The following is a 12,270-nucleotide window of genomic DNA, read 5'->3' as shown; positions in this document are numbered from 1 at the left end:
GAAAAAACTCTTTAATTTGACTTCCTGAAACGTGAAACAGGGATTTCACCAGAGCCCTTCATCTTTCCTTTATGTTCTTTTTACACATTAAAAATATGAACATCTGTAACTTTCTGAGAGCTTGTGGATCAATGAAATGTGTCTTAACATGTTCAGCCACTCGTGAGATTTCTGCGTACATGTCAGCAGTACTCTTACAGTTTAACTGCCAAAACAGCAGTATGTTTCAACATTACTAGTCCTGGAGGCTGCAGACACAGAGCTCTCCAAGTTTCAGTTATATTTTCAAGGCAGGATTTTTTGCCATGGAAACTATTAATCTAAATAACTTCAGCAGATATTGTACATCCATTCTATTTGAGGAGAGTGGGGGAGAACATGTGTTATATGGGATCTAGAGAGGCTTGGGTAAAAGTCAATACAACCAGGCAGAAGTATCACTGAGCATTATGTATATCTTTAGGAATGGGTGCATATTTATGTGGAATAATCAGAAAAAATCTGCTTCCAAGTTCCAAAAATATTATATTTACTATGAATTGAAGTATTAAAATAGAAATGTATATACAGTATATGCATATACATGCAGAAAACAAATATATTTCACATGCAAAGTCCTGTGTATCCACAACCATTTTCTGTGCACATCACGTGTTTTAGAGCTACTTTTCTGGGACATTTTTGAACTCGGGCCCCTCTGGGCTGTGACTGCAGGGGCAATGTGAAATTGTTTAGAAGAAGAATACAAAAAAGTGAACTGGTCAATATGATTTGTATTGTTACAGTGTTCTACGAAACCCCTTGATGTTTAAGGTTTGATTCAGTGATATATTATTCCAACAGTATAATTCAGGGCAGTTTCTGATACAATTAGATGTTGAAAATCTAGATTTATCACACCACTCAGAATGCACATAGGTTGTTGTATATCTGATGAATTCAGTAGTTGAAAGAACTTTGAAGGGGTTGCATTTAAGCCCAAAGTCTTGAACCGGAATTTGCTGAATTACTCATATGGACGTAAACTGGAAACAGTATAGACAGTATATATTATCTTCCTGTAAAGTTTGCAGACATGGTGTGCTATATGCCACATAAGAGGTCACTAGAATTTGCATTGGGGGGAGTAAAACAAAAAAAAACACTAAAACTTACTCAAGGTGAAACAAGTTTTTTTTTTTTTTTTTAGTTTGGACCACTTCAAAAGTGCACAAACTGTTTTGTTGAACTGCAGTTATACTGTCACCTAGGATTGTTGACCTTAAATGTAAATTCTTTATTTTAAGAATCTGTGGTGTGGTACCTTCAAGTAATGACAATATCTGTCACAATGAGGCTGTCATTCTTTCAGGGATTATACACTTGTCAACAACAGTTATAACTGTGTTCTTATTGTTCTAAATTGCAGTTGGATGTGTTTTGTGCTTGTAAAGCTTCAATGAAGGTTCCCTGGGTTTATAAGAAATGTTAATTTTAACTTATAATGTCTGCCAGCATTCACCAGGGATTATTTTTCATATAAATATGTTTATGTTGAGTAACACACAGGAAAAGACCGAATAGAGCAGTGCCCCAGGGACATCTTTGCAGAACATAGGGGGTTAAAAACAGTCCTAAAACAGAGGGAGGGGGGTAATTTCAACTGATGTCTCATGTTTAGATGATTGAGGTATCTCATAGCACCAGGTCCATTGTCACGAGAAAGATGCTTATTAAGATCAGTAATGCTGGGTTTACACTAGCGTACCCGAGCCGTGCTGGGGCGACACAGAACTTGTTATGGTTCGGCACGTTGGGCTCGCATTTACACTACAGAGAGGCGAGCCGAGCATTTGTTGTCACAAGTAATGAATATGCTGAGAAGCAAGTCGATAATGCATTATGTATGTGACAGTGAAAGACAGTTAAAATGGCGATTCCTATTGGGGATCATGGTTGTTTTTTTTCCTCTTTTGTGTTTTACCTACTCAATTACACGGTTTAAAATCGTATAAGACATAAGGCGATAAAGGGATTTTTTTTTCTGGTCTCATAGTTTCTCTATCCAAATTGTTTATATATGAACTACTGTAGTATTTTTTTTTTTTTTTTTATAATATAGTATGAAATGCATTTAAATCTTGAGATCCCTTAGCCTTAGTAAACATGGATTTTAACTAGTATTTGTGTAATCCAAGTAATCCCACCCATGGTCCCCTTCAGCCCGGAGTCAGATTCAGAAATTTTACAAGGCCAGAGGTTCATGGTTTGGTTCAGGCTCGGCTGTGGTATTTATTAGTGGAAACACACACTGGAAGCCTCAGGGTACGGGTACTAGTGTAAACGAGGCTTAAATCTAAGAGCATAGGCTCCCTGTATGAGACCTTTAGGGAGTATTAGGGCTGTGCGATATAACGATATATATCGTATGACATTAGAAAAGCGTCTATTGTTTCATATTATGCTCTATTGATCGCAAATCCCACTCTTTACGGCAGTATTGTTCATCATTAGGACGCTTTGCGTTCTTCCCTGTTCTTCCACACGTGTCGGATGCGGCAAGAAATGAGCATCAGAAACACAGACAGACATGAGGAGAGAGACCTGACACACAATAACCAACACAACCAAGAGATGCTTTAATGCGCAAGCGCACACGTTGCGCCCCACTCTCGATCTGCAGGCACCCCCCACCCCCGCTAATTTAGACTGATATCATTTGTATAAAATTAATAAACGTTTGTTTGCATTTTAATGAATTGGAAAGCAATGCAAACAAATGCAGAAAGTATTATTAGATGGTGAAGTGGTACACCAGCTTTTATTATTATTATTATTATTATTATTATTAAGCTGCATGTAGTATTTGTTAGTTTTCCATATTTAATGATTAACGAAATATTTGTAGTTTGAATATCTTTGGTCTTATTTTGTAGCTTGATTGGATAAAAACAAGAAATATCGAGATATATATCATGCATCGCCCAAACTTCTAAAAATATTGAGATATTATTTTTAAGTCATATCGCCCAGCCCTAGGGGGTATTGAAGGAGAATGATAATGAATCACATTTGGGGAAATTATCCATAATTTACCTACATTAAGTGAGTTAATTTGACATTATTCGAAATCGCACTATGAGTACTATGTTCCATGCAGATATGGGTGGTTGGGAAGAACAACATCAGAGTACGCTCACGGAAAATTGTTTTCCTTTGACATTTCCACCAGGTGCTCTTTAAAGTAAATGAGTAATATAATGGGGATCTGAAGTGTGAAGAGGTACATACATACAGCAGGGCTTCAATGAGAACATGTAATTTACACAGCAGGGGAGTGGGAAAAAAGCAGATATGCATGTGTATATCTTTCCATTTTTACAAGTGTTCAGAAGAGCTTTTCACTTTACTAGTCATAAAACAGAATCCGTATATCCCTCACTTCAGTATTTTAGGATGCTTTACATAAACACATCTTGAGAAATGTACAGATGTTAATATCACTTTAAAGAGGGGGTAAAAAAAAAAAAAAAAGAAGCCCAAGATTCTGTGCAATTGCCCCTTGATGTGAAGAAGCTGCAAAACAAAATTATTGGCGGCTCCTGGCAGTAGATATCTTACACAAACAAAATCTCCCTATTGATGCATTACTTTCTATTATAACTCCTATATCAGTGTCTTGACGACAGATAATGTGTAGGTTGACTCAACATGTTTGAGAAGGGAAGAGGGTTTGAGGGCACTCAGAGTCATACCATGAAAATATTGGTTCAAACCTAATAAAAGCTTTTCAAAATTTATCGTAATCACCTGCAGGTGCATATAGGTTTCCGCCAATTCCGATAGCAAGAATGCTTACTCATGGCACACAGCTGTTTAGGGACATTCTGATAACATATTTGCTTAATTTGTTTATTTAGTAAATATTGTTGCTGCCTACAATAATCATAATGGAATAAGGGGTTGTGGGGGAGAAAGCAATTTCCTTTTTCTTTTTTTTCCACCTATACAGTCTAAGAAGATTGTCACATGAATATATCTGTACCCTCCTACACAATTAAAATATTGCATTTTGATGTATTACTTGTATGTAGTGGCATCTTTGGCTGGTATGAATAAAACAAGGCATTTGCCTGAGGGGTATACAGAATAAATGCCAAAATTCAACAACAATAAACTGTGGCACAGATCTAATGCATAGTATGTCATAGCTTTCTGTCTTACAGCAGTTGTCACTTAAACACATGCAGTCTTTCAGGCGATCTATCCAGTGTGCGTCTCTCTCTGACCCCCAGCATGTCTGCCTTTGTTTGGAATTGGTCCCCACCTGACTTGAAATTCTGTTCCATTAGGGCCCTCAGTTAACTAGTGCATCTATTAATGAGACATAATTCACGTATTATCTAGGTGTATTTACTAACAGCCTGCAGTAAACTATTTAAAATGTGATTGGACGTTATTCTATGGTATAACGAGTTAAGAACATTAGAACCCCATAAAGTTTACAATCGAGAGGAGGCCATTCAACCCATTGTGCTTGTTTGGTGTCCATTAATAACTGAGTGATCCAAGGATACTATCCAGTCTATTTTAAAATGTTCCCAAACTTTCAGCTTCAACCACATCGCTGGGTAGTTTATTCCAGATTGTGACAACTCTCTGTGTGAAGAAGTGTCTCCTGTTTTCCATCTTGAATGCCTTGAAGCCCAATTTCCATTTGTGTCCTCGGATGCGTGTGTCCCTGCTGATTTGGAAAAGCTCCTCTGGTTTTGATGTGGTCCATGCCTTTCATGATTTTGAAGACTTGAATCAGGTCCCCACGTAAAAAATCCCAATCATGAGCTGAAAATAATAAAGGTCACTACTGTGGTGATGAAGGATTCAAATACCGTCCCGTAACTATATTCATAAGTGCACTGTGGTAAATATGATGACAGTTTCAGGTGTCAGTCTGACGTGGTCAGTGAACCTCCAGGGATATATGTATGGGCAGAAGTGCTGGCAGATGGTGAGGAGCAAAACACATTTCTGGAGGTGTTTTTTTGTGAAGAGTACCTGGTGCTTCCCAGTGATTGAACTTCTCGTCATTTTATGATGTTGCACTCAGTATCATCAAAGGGTTTTTCTTTTTCATCAGGTTTTATTTATTTATTTATTTATTTACTTGCTTATTTACATATGTCAGCATCCAAGATGGATGAATGCCTCATTACATGTGTGAGATTTGCTCCTTTGAACAAGGAGTTAGTGTTTGTAATGCTAAAATCCTCTCTTCGGTGGGCCTTGTGCTGTGATTCCTATTGTCATCAACACAAAGGGACTCTGTTGGTGTTCAGGACTGTCACTTTCCATTTCTCTCACCTTCCAACATGTAGCACTGCATTCTGTATTGCCTTCCTATAAACCGTAAAGGTGCAAATTACATATTGGAAAATGAACAGTAGTAATCTCCCTGAAATAATTAGGAACATACACTCACCTAAAGGATTATTAGGAACACCTGTTCAATTTCTCATTAATGCAATTATCTAACCAACCAATCACATGGCAGTTGCTTCAATGCATTTAGGGGTGTGGTCCTGGTCAAGACAATCTCCTGAACTCCAAACTGAATGTCTGAATGGGAAAGAAAGGTGATTTAAGCAATTTTGAGCGTGGCATGGTTGTTGGTGCCAGACGGGCCGCTCTGAGTATTTCACAATCTGCTCAGTTACTGGGATTTTCACGCACAACCATTTCTAGGGTTTACAAAGAATGGTGTGAAAAGGGAAAAACATCCAGTATGCCGCAGTCCTGTGGGCGAAAATGCCTTGTTGATGCTAGAGGTCAGAGGAGAATGGGCCGACTGATTCAAGCTGATAGAAGAGCAACTTTGACTGTAATAACCACTCGTTACAACCGAGGTATGCAGCAAAGCATTTGTGAAGCCACAACACGTACAACCTTGAGGCGGATGGGCTACAACAGCAGAAGACCCCACCGGGTACCACTCATCTCCACTACAAATAGGAAAAAGAGGTTACAATTTGCACAAGCTCACCAAAATTGGACAGTTGAAGACTGGAAAAATGTTGCCTGGTCTGATGAGTCTCGATTTCTGTTGAGACATTCAGATGGTAGAGTCAGAATTTGGCGTAAACAGAATGAGAATATGGATCCATCATGCCTTGTTACCACTGTGCAGGCTGGTGGTGGTGGTGTAATGGTGTGGGGGATGTTTTCTTGGCACACTTTAGGCCCCTTAGTGCCAATTGGGCATCGTTTAAATGCCACGGCCTACCTGAGCATTGTTTCTGACCATGTCCATCCCTTTATGACCACCATGTACCCATCCTCTGATGGCTACTTCCAGCAGGATAATGCACCATGTCACAAAGGTCGAATCATTTCAAATTGGTTTCTTGAACATGACAATGAGTTCACTGTACTAAACTGGCCCTCACAGTCACCAGATCTCAACCCAATAGAGCATCTTTGGGATGTGATGGAACGGGAGCTTCGTGCCCTGGATGTGCATCCCACAAATCTCCATCAACTGCAAGATGCTATCCTATCAATATGGGCCAACATTTCTAAAGAATGCTTTCAGCACCTTGTTGAATCAATGCCACATAGAATTAAGGCAGTTCTGAAGGCGAAAGGGGGTCAAACACAGTATTAGTATGGTGTTCCTAATAATCCTTTAGGTGAGTGTATATGATAATAGCAGTGTGTGCTTCAGGCATTCACTCATTGTATTAATATTTGAAATAAATATGAAAATGTGGTTTATACATAGTAGGCCTACTTGCATGCCATAATTCCCTCTGAAAGAAAGGCCACAGGCATCTAGATTTTATTTGCAGAAGGGTCTGATGCTGTAGATGCATAATTTGGTATCCTGTCTCTGCAGCTGTTATATAATCTCATGAGTGTGTAGGAGACTGCTTCCCTATAATCTTTTATGGAGGGAGGATAAGTAGCCATTCCAGCTTCTTTTACTGCTTTGGCTATTTGACAGTGAGGCAAGGAGCCAACTAGCCCCTGCTGCACTGACTGGCTTTAAATTACAGCGATGAGCTTCAGATTTATACTGAAATGTTAGGCAAAACAGATGTATGAGTGTTACCAGGGAAATGGAGCTGATAGACTGTTAGGACCCTTTTTTAACTGACAAAATCTGATTGTATAATTAGTGATTAATTGAACATTTTCTTTGTGTTCCTTTTGTTCATGTTCATAACATGTTACACTCACTTTATTGAATGACAATTTTAGACTTACTTGGACCTTTAGATATGCTAGCTGCAAGGTAACACAAACAAAATGCAAGCATTGTTGAAAATGATTTCCCTTTTTAACTGCGTTCAGTTTAATTACAGAATACTGATTTGAATATATGAATGCAGATGTTGGCTTGTCGGGCCTTTTCTGGTACATTTTGAACTGCTGTTATGTGTACACAACCTCAGCCATATTTGTTAACAAAACAATCTCCCATCATCTGCAAAATATGAGTCTTACAGTATGTGTTTCTATGAATTGAGTTAAAGGACAAAATATATATGGAATTTAACTTTTTATATACACATTTTCAACAAAAGCCATTGGCTGCCTTAGAAGATTTCATATTCTGTTATTATTGATTGCTTTTTTGGCACTCCGGAGCTCAGTTTTGGATAAGGATGTAGATGTGTCTGTATGAACTGGAGAGCTTTCACCTTCCTTGCAATATGAGCCAAAGTACTGACAGTACTGCCCTTCGTCTCTCTGAGTCCCACTGGCAATTGATATTCCAGACACTGACAGCTAACAAACACTGCCTACTTATATTTGTATTGTCTTGTGTCCTTGAAAATAATGATAAAATGAGAAAAGTAATTAACTTGGTCCAGTTTCATCACCGGAGTGCCTTTTCACTTGTGCATTTGTCTGACTGATTCTCTGGGACCTTCAACATACCGATGATGTTTGTTTGAAACTGAATGAGCACCTCAGTTTTGAACATCATTTATACTTGTGGCACCTTGTGAGGTTGGACAAGATGCCGGGGCTCTATAAGCGGCGTCTCTTGTAGAAACAGTAGTTTATTGTACAGTGAAGAGGTGAGCAAAATAAACAGGGCACAGCACCAGGGAATGGGGATGACAGAGGATGACTAAAGCGATGTCCGGGCCTGACGGGGAAGTAGAGGCGACGAGGGTAGCGTTGGGAGACTGTGTGGCTGCCACATTCTCGGACCAGCAACCAGGATGCCCCCGCCAAGGGACCAGGTGCATGGGGGACCGGGGAAGCAGCATGGGAGTAAGACAAAAGGAGCTCCCCCAGCCACGTTGCCGAGGACATCGTGGGATGTGGAGCACCTGTCACTGGCATTTCCAGAAACAGAAAAAGGCCAACCGTATGGGCCATCCGTATGGGCCAACAGATGTGCTGGATCCGGAATAGGACATGGTGGGACGCGGAGGTGGCAAGTGCATAATACCTTGTGGTTCCAGAATGTGAGCATCTGGTTCTTGCAGTGTCTCTTATGCCCACAGCACATTTTCATTGGCCTCTCCAGGTCCTGGCCACCACACAAGCTTCTCTGGCCCTGGTGCCTCTGGCTTAAGCCACAACTCTTCCTACAGTTCTGGTGACTCTGGCCCCAGTACTTCCTCTGACTGGGGCACTTCCTTTTCTATCCCCAGTAGCGCTTCCTCTGGTTCTGACCATGGCAGCACATCTTGTGGCCACAGCACTTCCTCTTCTGGCCCCAGCACTTCTGTTGGCCCATCCGGAGCTTTTTCTGTTTCTGGTAGCTCTGGCCACAGAAGCTTCTCGTCCGGCTTCTATGGGACGAGCTGTGGCTCGGGGGAACGAGCTGTGCTTTGTCTTTCGATCCTTCTTTGTTTTCCTTGGGGGCTCAGGGGGTGAAGACAGGTCCTACCTATCTGTAACCTTGTCAATGGACTGTGGCCATGGACCAGGTGACAGATACACCAGAGAGCTCCACAGCTCCTGAGCCTCCCACGGACACTCCACCCAATTGCATGGCCACATTTTGTAAATGAAAAATTGTGATTATTAAAAACACAATATTTTCATGAATATTTAATAATTCAGTAAGGGTAAGGCTGTGCTTTATTTTTGTCAATAGCTGATGAAGCGAACTCTTTTAGCTTTATTATTAATGGCACTGTGAGGAAAAAGTAAAAATGTGTATAAATGCATCGATTTATGGAATGGTCACAAATAAACTTTAATTTACATTTATTTTTTCTTGTTTGTAATTGTAATGTGTTGATTTTTTAATTAATGTGTGGGTTAGTTGTACTGGAGTGCATACAGGGACACCTGTAGTATAACAATTGCATTACAAGTAAAAAATAGTCATAAAATGTAGGGCCCTGCTTATAAAACCAGTATTGAAACTGTGTAATAGAAATCAGGAAGTCAAAAAACAAAAGAAGGATGGTTTTCACCAACTAAAATTCACTGAGGTTGCAATGCCACTGGAGAATATGGTGATGTTTGGCCTTAGTTATACATTTTCACGTTTCTTAATTAATCATTTATATAGTTAATTTTAAACTAAACTAAGAATATCTCATTGACTCTATGCAAAAATGTTTTAATAATTCATAGTGCATCAATGAAAACTTAGCTGTACAGAATTATATCTCTATGCTGCTAAGCTGCACAGTGGTGACGTCACTGCTGTCTGAGCTGACTACTACTGCCCCCCCCCAGAGTACCCTTAGAAAGGTTTTTTTTACCCAGAAAGGGTGACAATGCTTTTCCTATATAATGTTTCTATATTTCTGCATTTGCTATGTAATATATATTTCCTATATTTGTTTGTTGTTTAAGATTTGTACTGTGTAAGCTTGTTCTTGTACTATTCTGTAAAAAGTGAAGATATGTTTATTATTGTTGTTGTCGTTGTTGTCTACTTAAAGATCATAGTTGAATTAAAAATTTCTGACAAAATGCTCTGTCTTGTTCACAGGAAATTACATATCTCTGCATTCCTGCAGCTGACTTGCCAACACAAAATCTGTAAGTAGTGCATATGCAAGAATGTAAAGTTCATATTTTATTAAACCAGCAGGATTGTGTACCTGCAACAGCTGCAAAGTGTTACAAAGTAGTTGCATTTAGAGAGAGAAAAAAAAGTGAATTAATGGCATCTGAAAATGAGATAAGCATGTTTGTTACGAGAGTTTCTAAGGGTGGCTGTTTCACTATGTGCTGGAAAGTTTTTGTTATTGCAATCCTTTGCTCTAGTTACATTTTAAATCGATATTATTTAATTTTAAACACATTTCAGTTATTGTGTTAATATATATTGCCGTCGTTATTAGAAAGTGATGTAACCTCTCTTTACATCATCATTTTCCTCTTGTCTGTCCAGGAATGTGCTTAAACAATTCTTGTGAAAATGCCCTGCCTTCATTGTTTCTACAATTATATATCTTTTATATTCTGTACAAAGGTTAATTTCTGTTGACACCAGCAGGTGAAGGAGACTGATGAAAAGTATGCAATGCTACCTGCTGAACTATATTTAGTGTCCTTCGTGATAAAGAGGTGATACTGAATCACATCCTGTCTGCATCTGGGCTGCACCAATGTCATTCTTATGGGTCACGGTTTCTGTGTTTGTGTGCCAAAATAACACCCTGCCTTTAAATCAACATCATTTCACTTCAATCCTTTTCTGCTTTTGTATTGCAAGCAAGACTCTTGGAGGTGTGTAAACTCTCTTCTGTTTAAGTAAAGGGAATCACAGAAGGGTTTGTGTTCTGTATGTTCTGGTTCAATGCATTGAAATGATCATCAGAGAACACATTTCGTGAGACATCTATGTGCTAACAAAAGGTTGAGGCAGATAGCCAGTTGTAAGAGGATACATATTTATTTCTTACATAGACCACAACATTCGTACTCTCACACCGCATTTTAGGGGAAACAGAATAATAGGGTTATGGTAGGCCACCTTCTGTGTTTGTCATGATTACAGTTTCCTGCTGTTCAGAATTTGGGACACTGACAGACATCGTTTTCACTCTGTTACCCGCTTTCTCAAGTCCATCTTTTTCAGTTGCCAGTATTGTTGAGAAAACCAGAAATCTGAAGAGCTGCTCATAACAGTGGTCTTGGAACAATATCATTTACCGGTTAATGCTGATTGAATCTTGCTCTCACGCACTGCCCAATAGTTAATAATAAATTGTTTGATAATCTCAAATTGCAAAAAAGGATCCTATTATGTTTTACAGAATCAAAACTGTCTGCTAGAAACCATACTTTTTAACCTCTGCATTTTCATGAAGTGCATGCTGGAGGAATCTTACATGAGACTTACATGTCTGTACATAAACTACAGGTCCCTCTTGAGTTTACAATTAAACTCTTATTTACATTAGGCACTCATTACTTTGAATGCATGTTACTGAACTGAACGTGCTTGTTTTTTTTCATACTCTCTTCCTGTTAAGTGGCACAAGAGTCATAGAAGCCTAGAGGCACCTTGCTCAGGAAGGAAACTCAGCACTCTGGTGTATCTTCACAGCAACTATTTTTAGCACCCTTTACTTCTGCACTTGAACAAGCAGCAGATTTGTGTTTGAAACCTGTATCTGAAATTTGAAACCTTTTAAACTGGAGTGCACACATTGTGGGGTTTCTCTTCCTAAACCCCATCAGCTGTTCACATGAAGAGATTCAAGAGTTTCAGCTTTCCATTAATACCATTTTTCTTTACATATACAATTTGCTTTTAAGAGTAGTGAGAGTACATTTATGTTATACACTCACCTAAAGGATTATTAGGAACACCTGTTCAATTTCTCATTAATGCAATTATCTAACCAACCAATCACATGGCAGTTGCTTCAATGCATTTAGGGGTGTGGTCCTGGTCAAGACAATCTCCTGAACTCCAAACTGAATGTCTGAATGGGAAAGAAAGGTGATTTAAGCAATTTTGAGCGTGGCATGGTTGTTGGTGCCAGACGGGCTGATCTGAGTATTTCACAATCTGCTCAGTTACTGGGATTTTCACGCACAACCATTTCTAGGGTTTACAAAGAATGGTGTGAAAAGGGAAAAACATCCAGTATGCAGCAGTCCTGTGGGCGAAAATGCCTTGTTGATGCTAGAGGTCAGAGGAGAATGGGCCGACTGATTCAAGCTGATAGAAGAGCAACTTTGACTGAAATAACCACTCGTTACAACTGAGGTATGCAGCAAAGCATTTGTGAAGCCACAACACGTACAACCTTGAGGCGGATGGGCTACAACAGCAGAAGACCCCACCGGGTACCA

At 39.3% G+C, this 12,270-nt stretch overlaps 1 protein-coding gene across 1 annotated transcript in view; it reads left to right on the top strand.

Moving 5' to 3' along the window:
• dusp22b (dual specificity phosphatase 22b) overlaps positions 1–12,270 on the top strand; it is a 48,350-nt gene that overhangs the window by 27,399 nt on the left and 8,681 nt on the right. Inside the window, exon 4 of the mRNA XM_066722810.1 lies at positions 9,950–9,999. Within this exon, the coding sequence (XP_066578907.1) occupies positions 9,950–9,999 (50 nt within the window). The remainder of the gene's footprint in view (positions 1–9,949; positions 10,000–12,270) is intronic.

Source organism: Amia ocellicauda, chromosome 2, assembly GCF_036373705.1.
Source record: "Amia ocellicauda isolate fAmiCal2 chromosome 2, fAmiCal2.hap1, whole genome shotgun sequence".
Classification (NCBI taxonomy): domain Eukaryota; kingdom Metazoa; phylum Chordata; class Actinopteri; order Amiiformes; family Amiidae; genus Amia; species Amia ocellicauda.
Note: the sequence above shows the minus strand (reverse complement) of the source record. Positions and strands in the feature narration are given on the sequence as shown.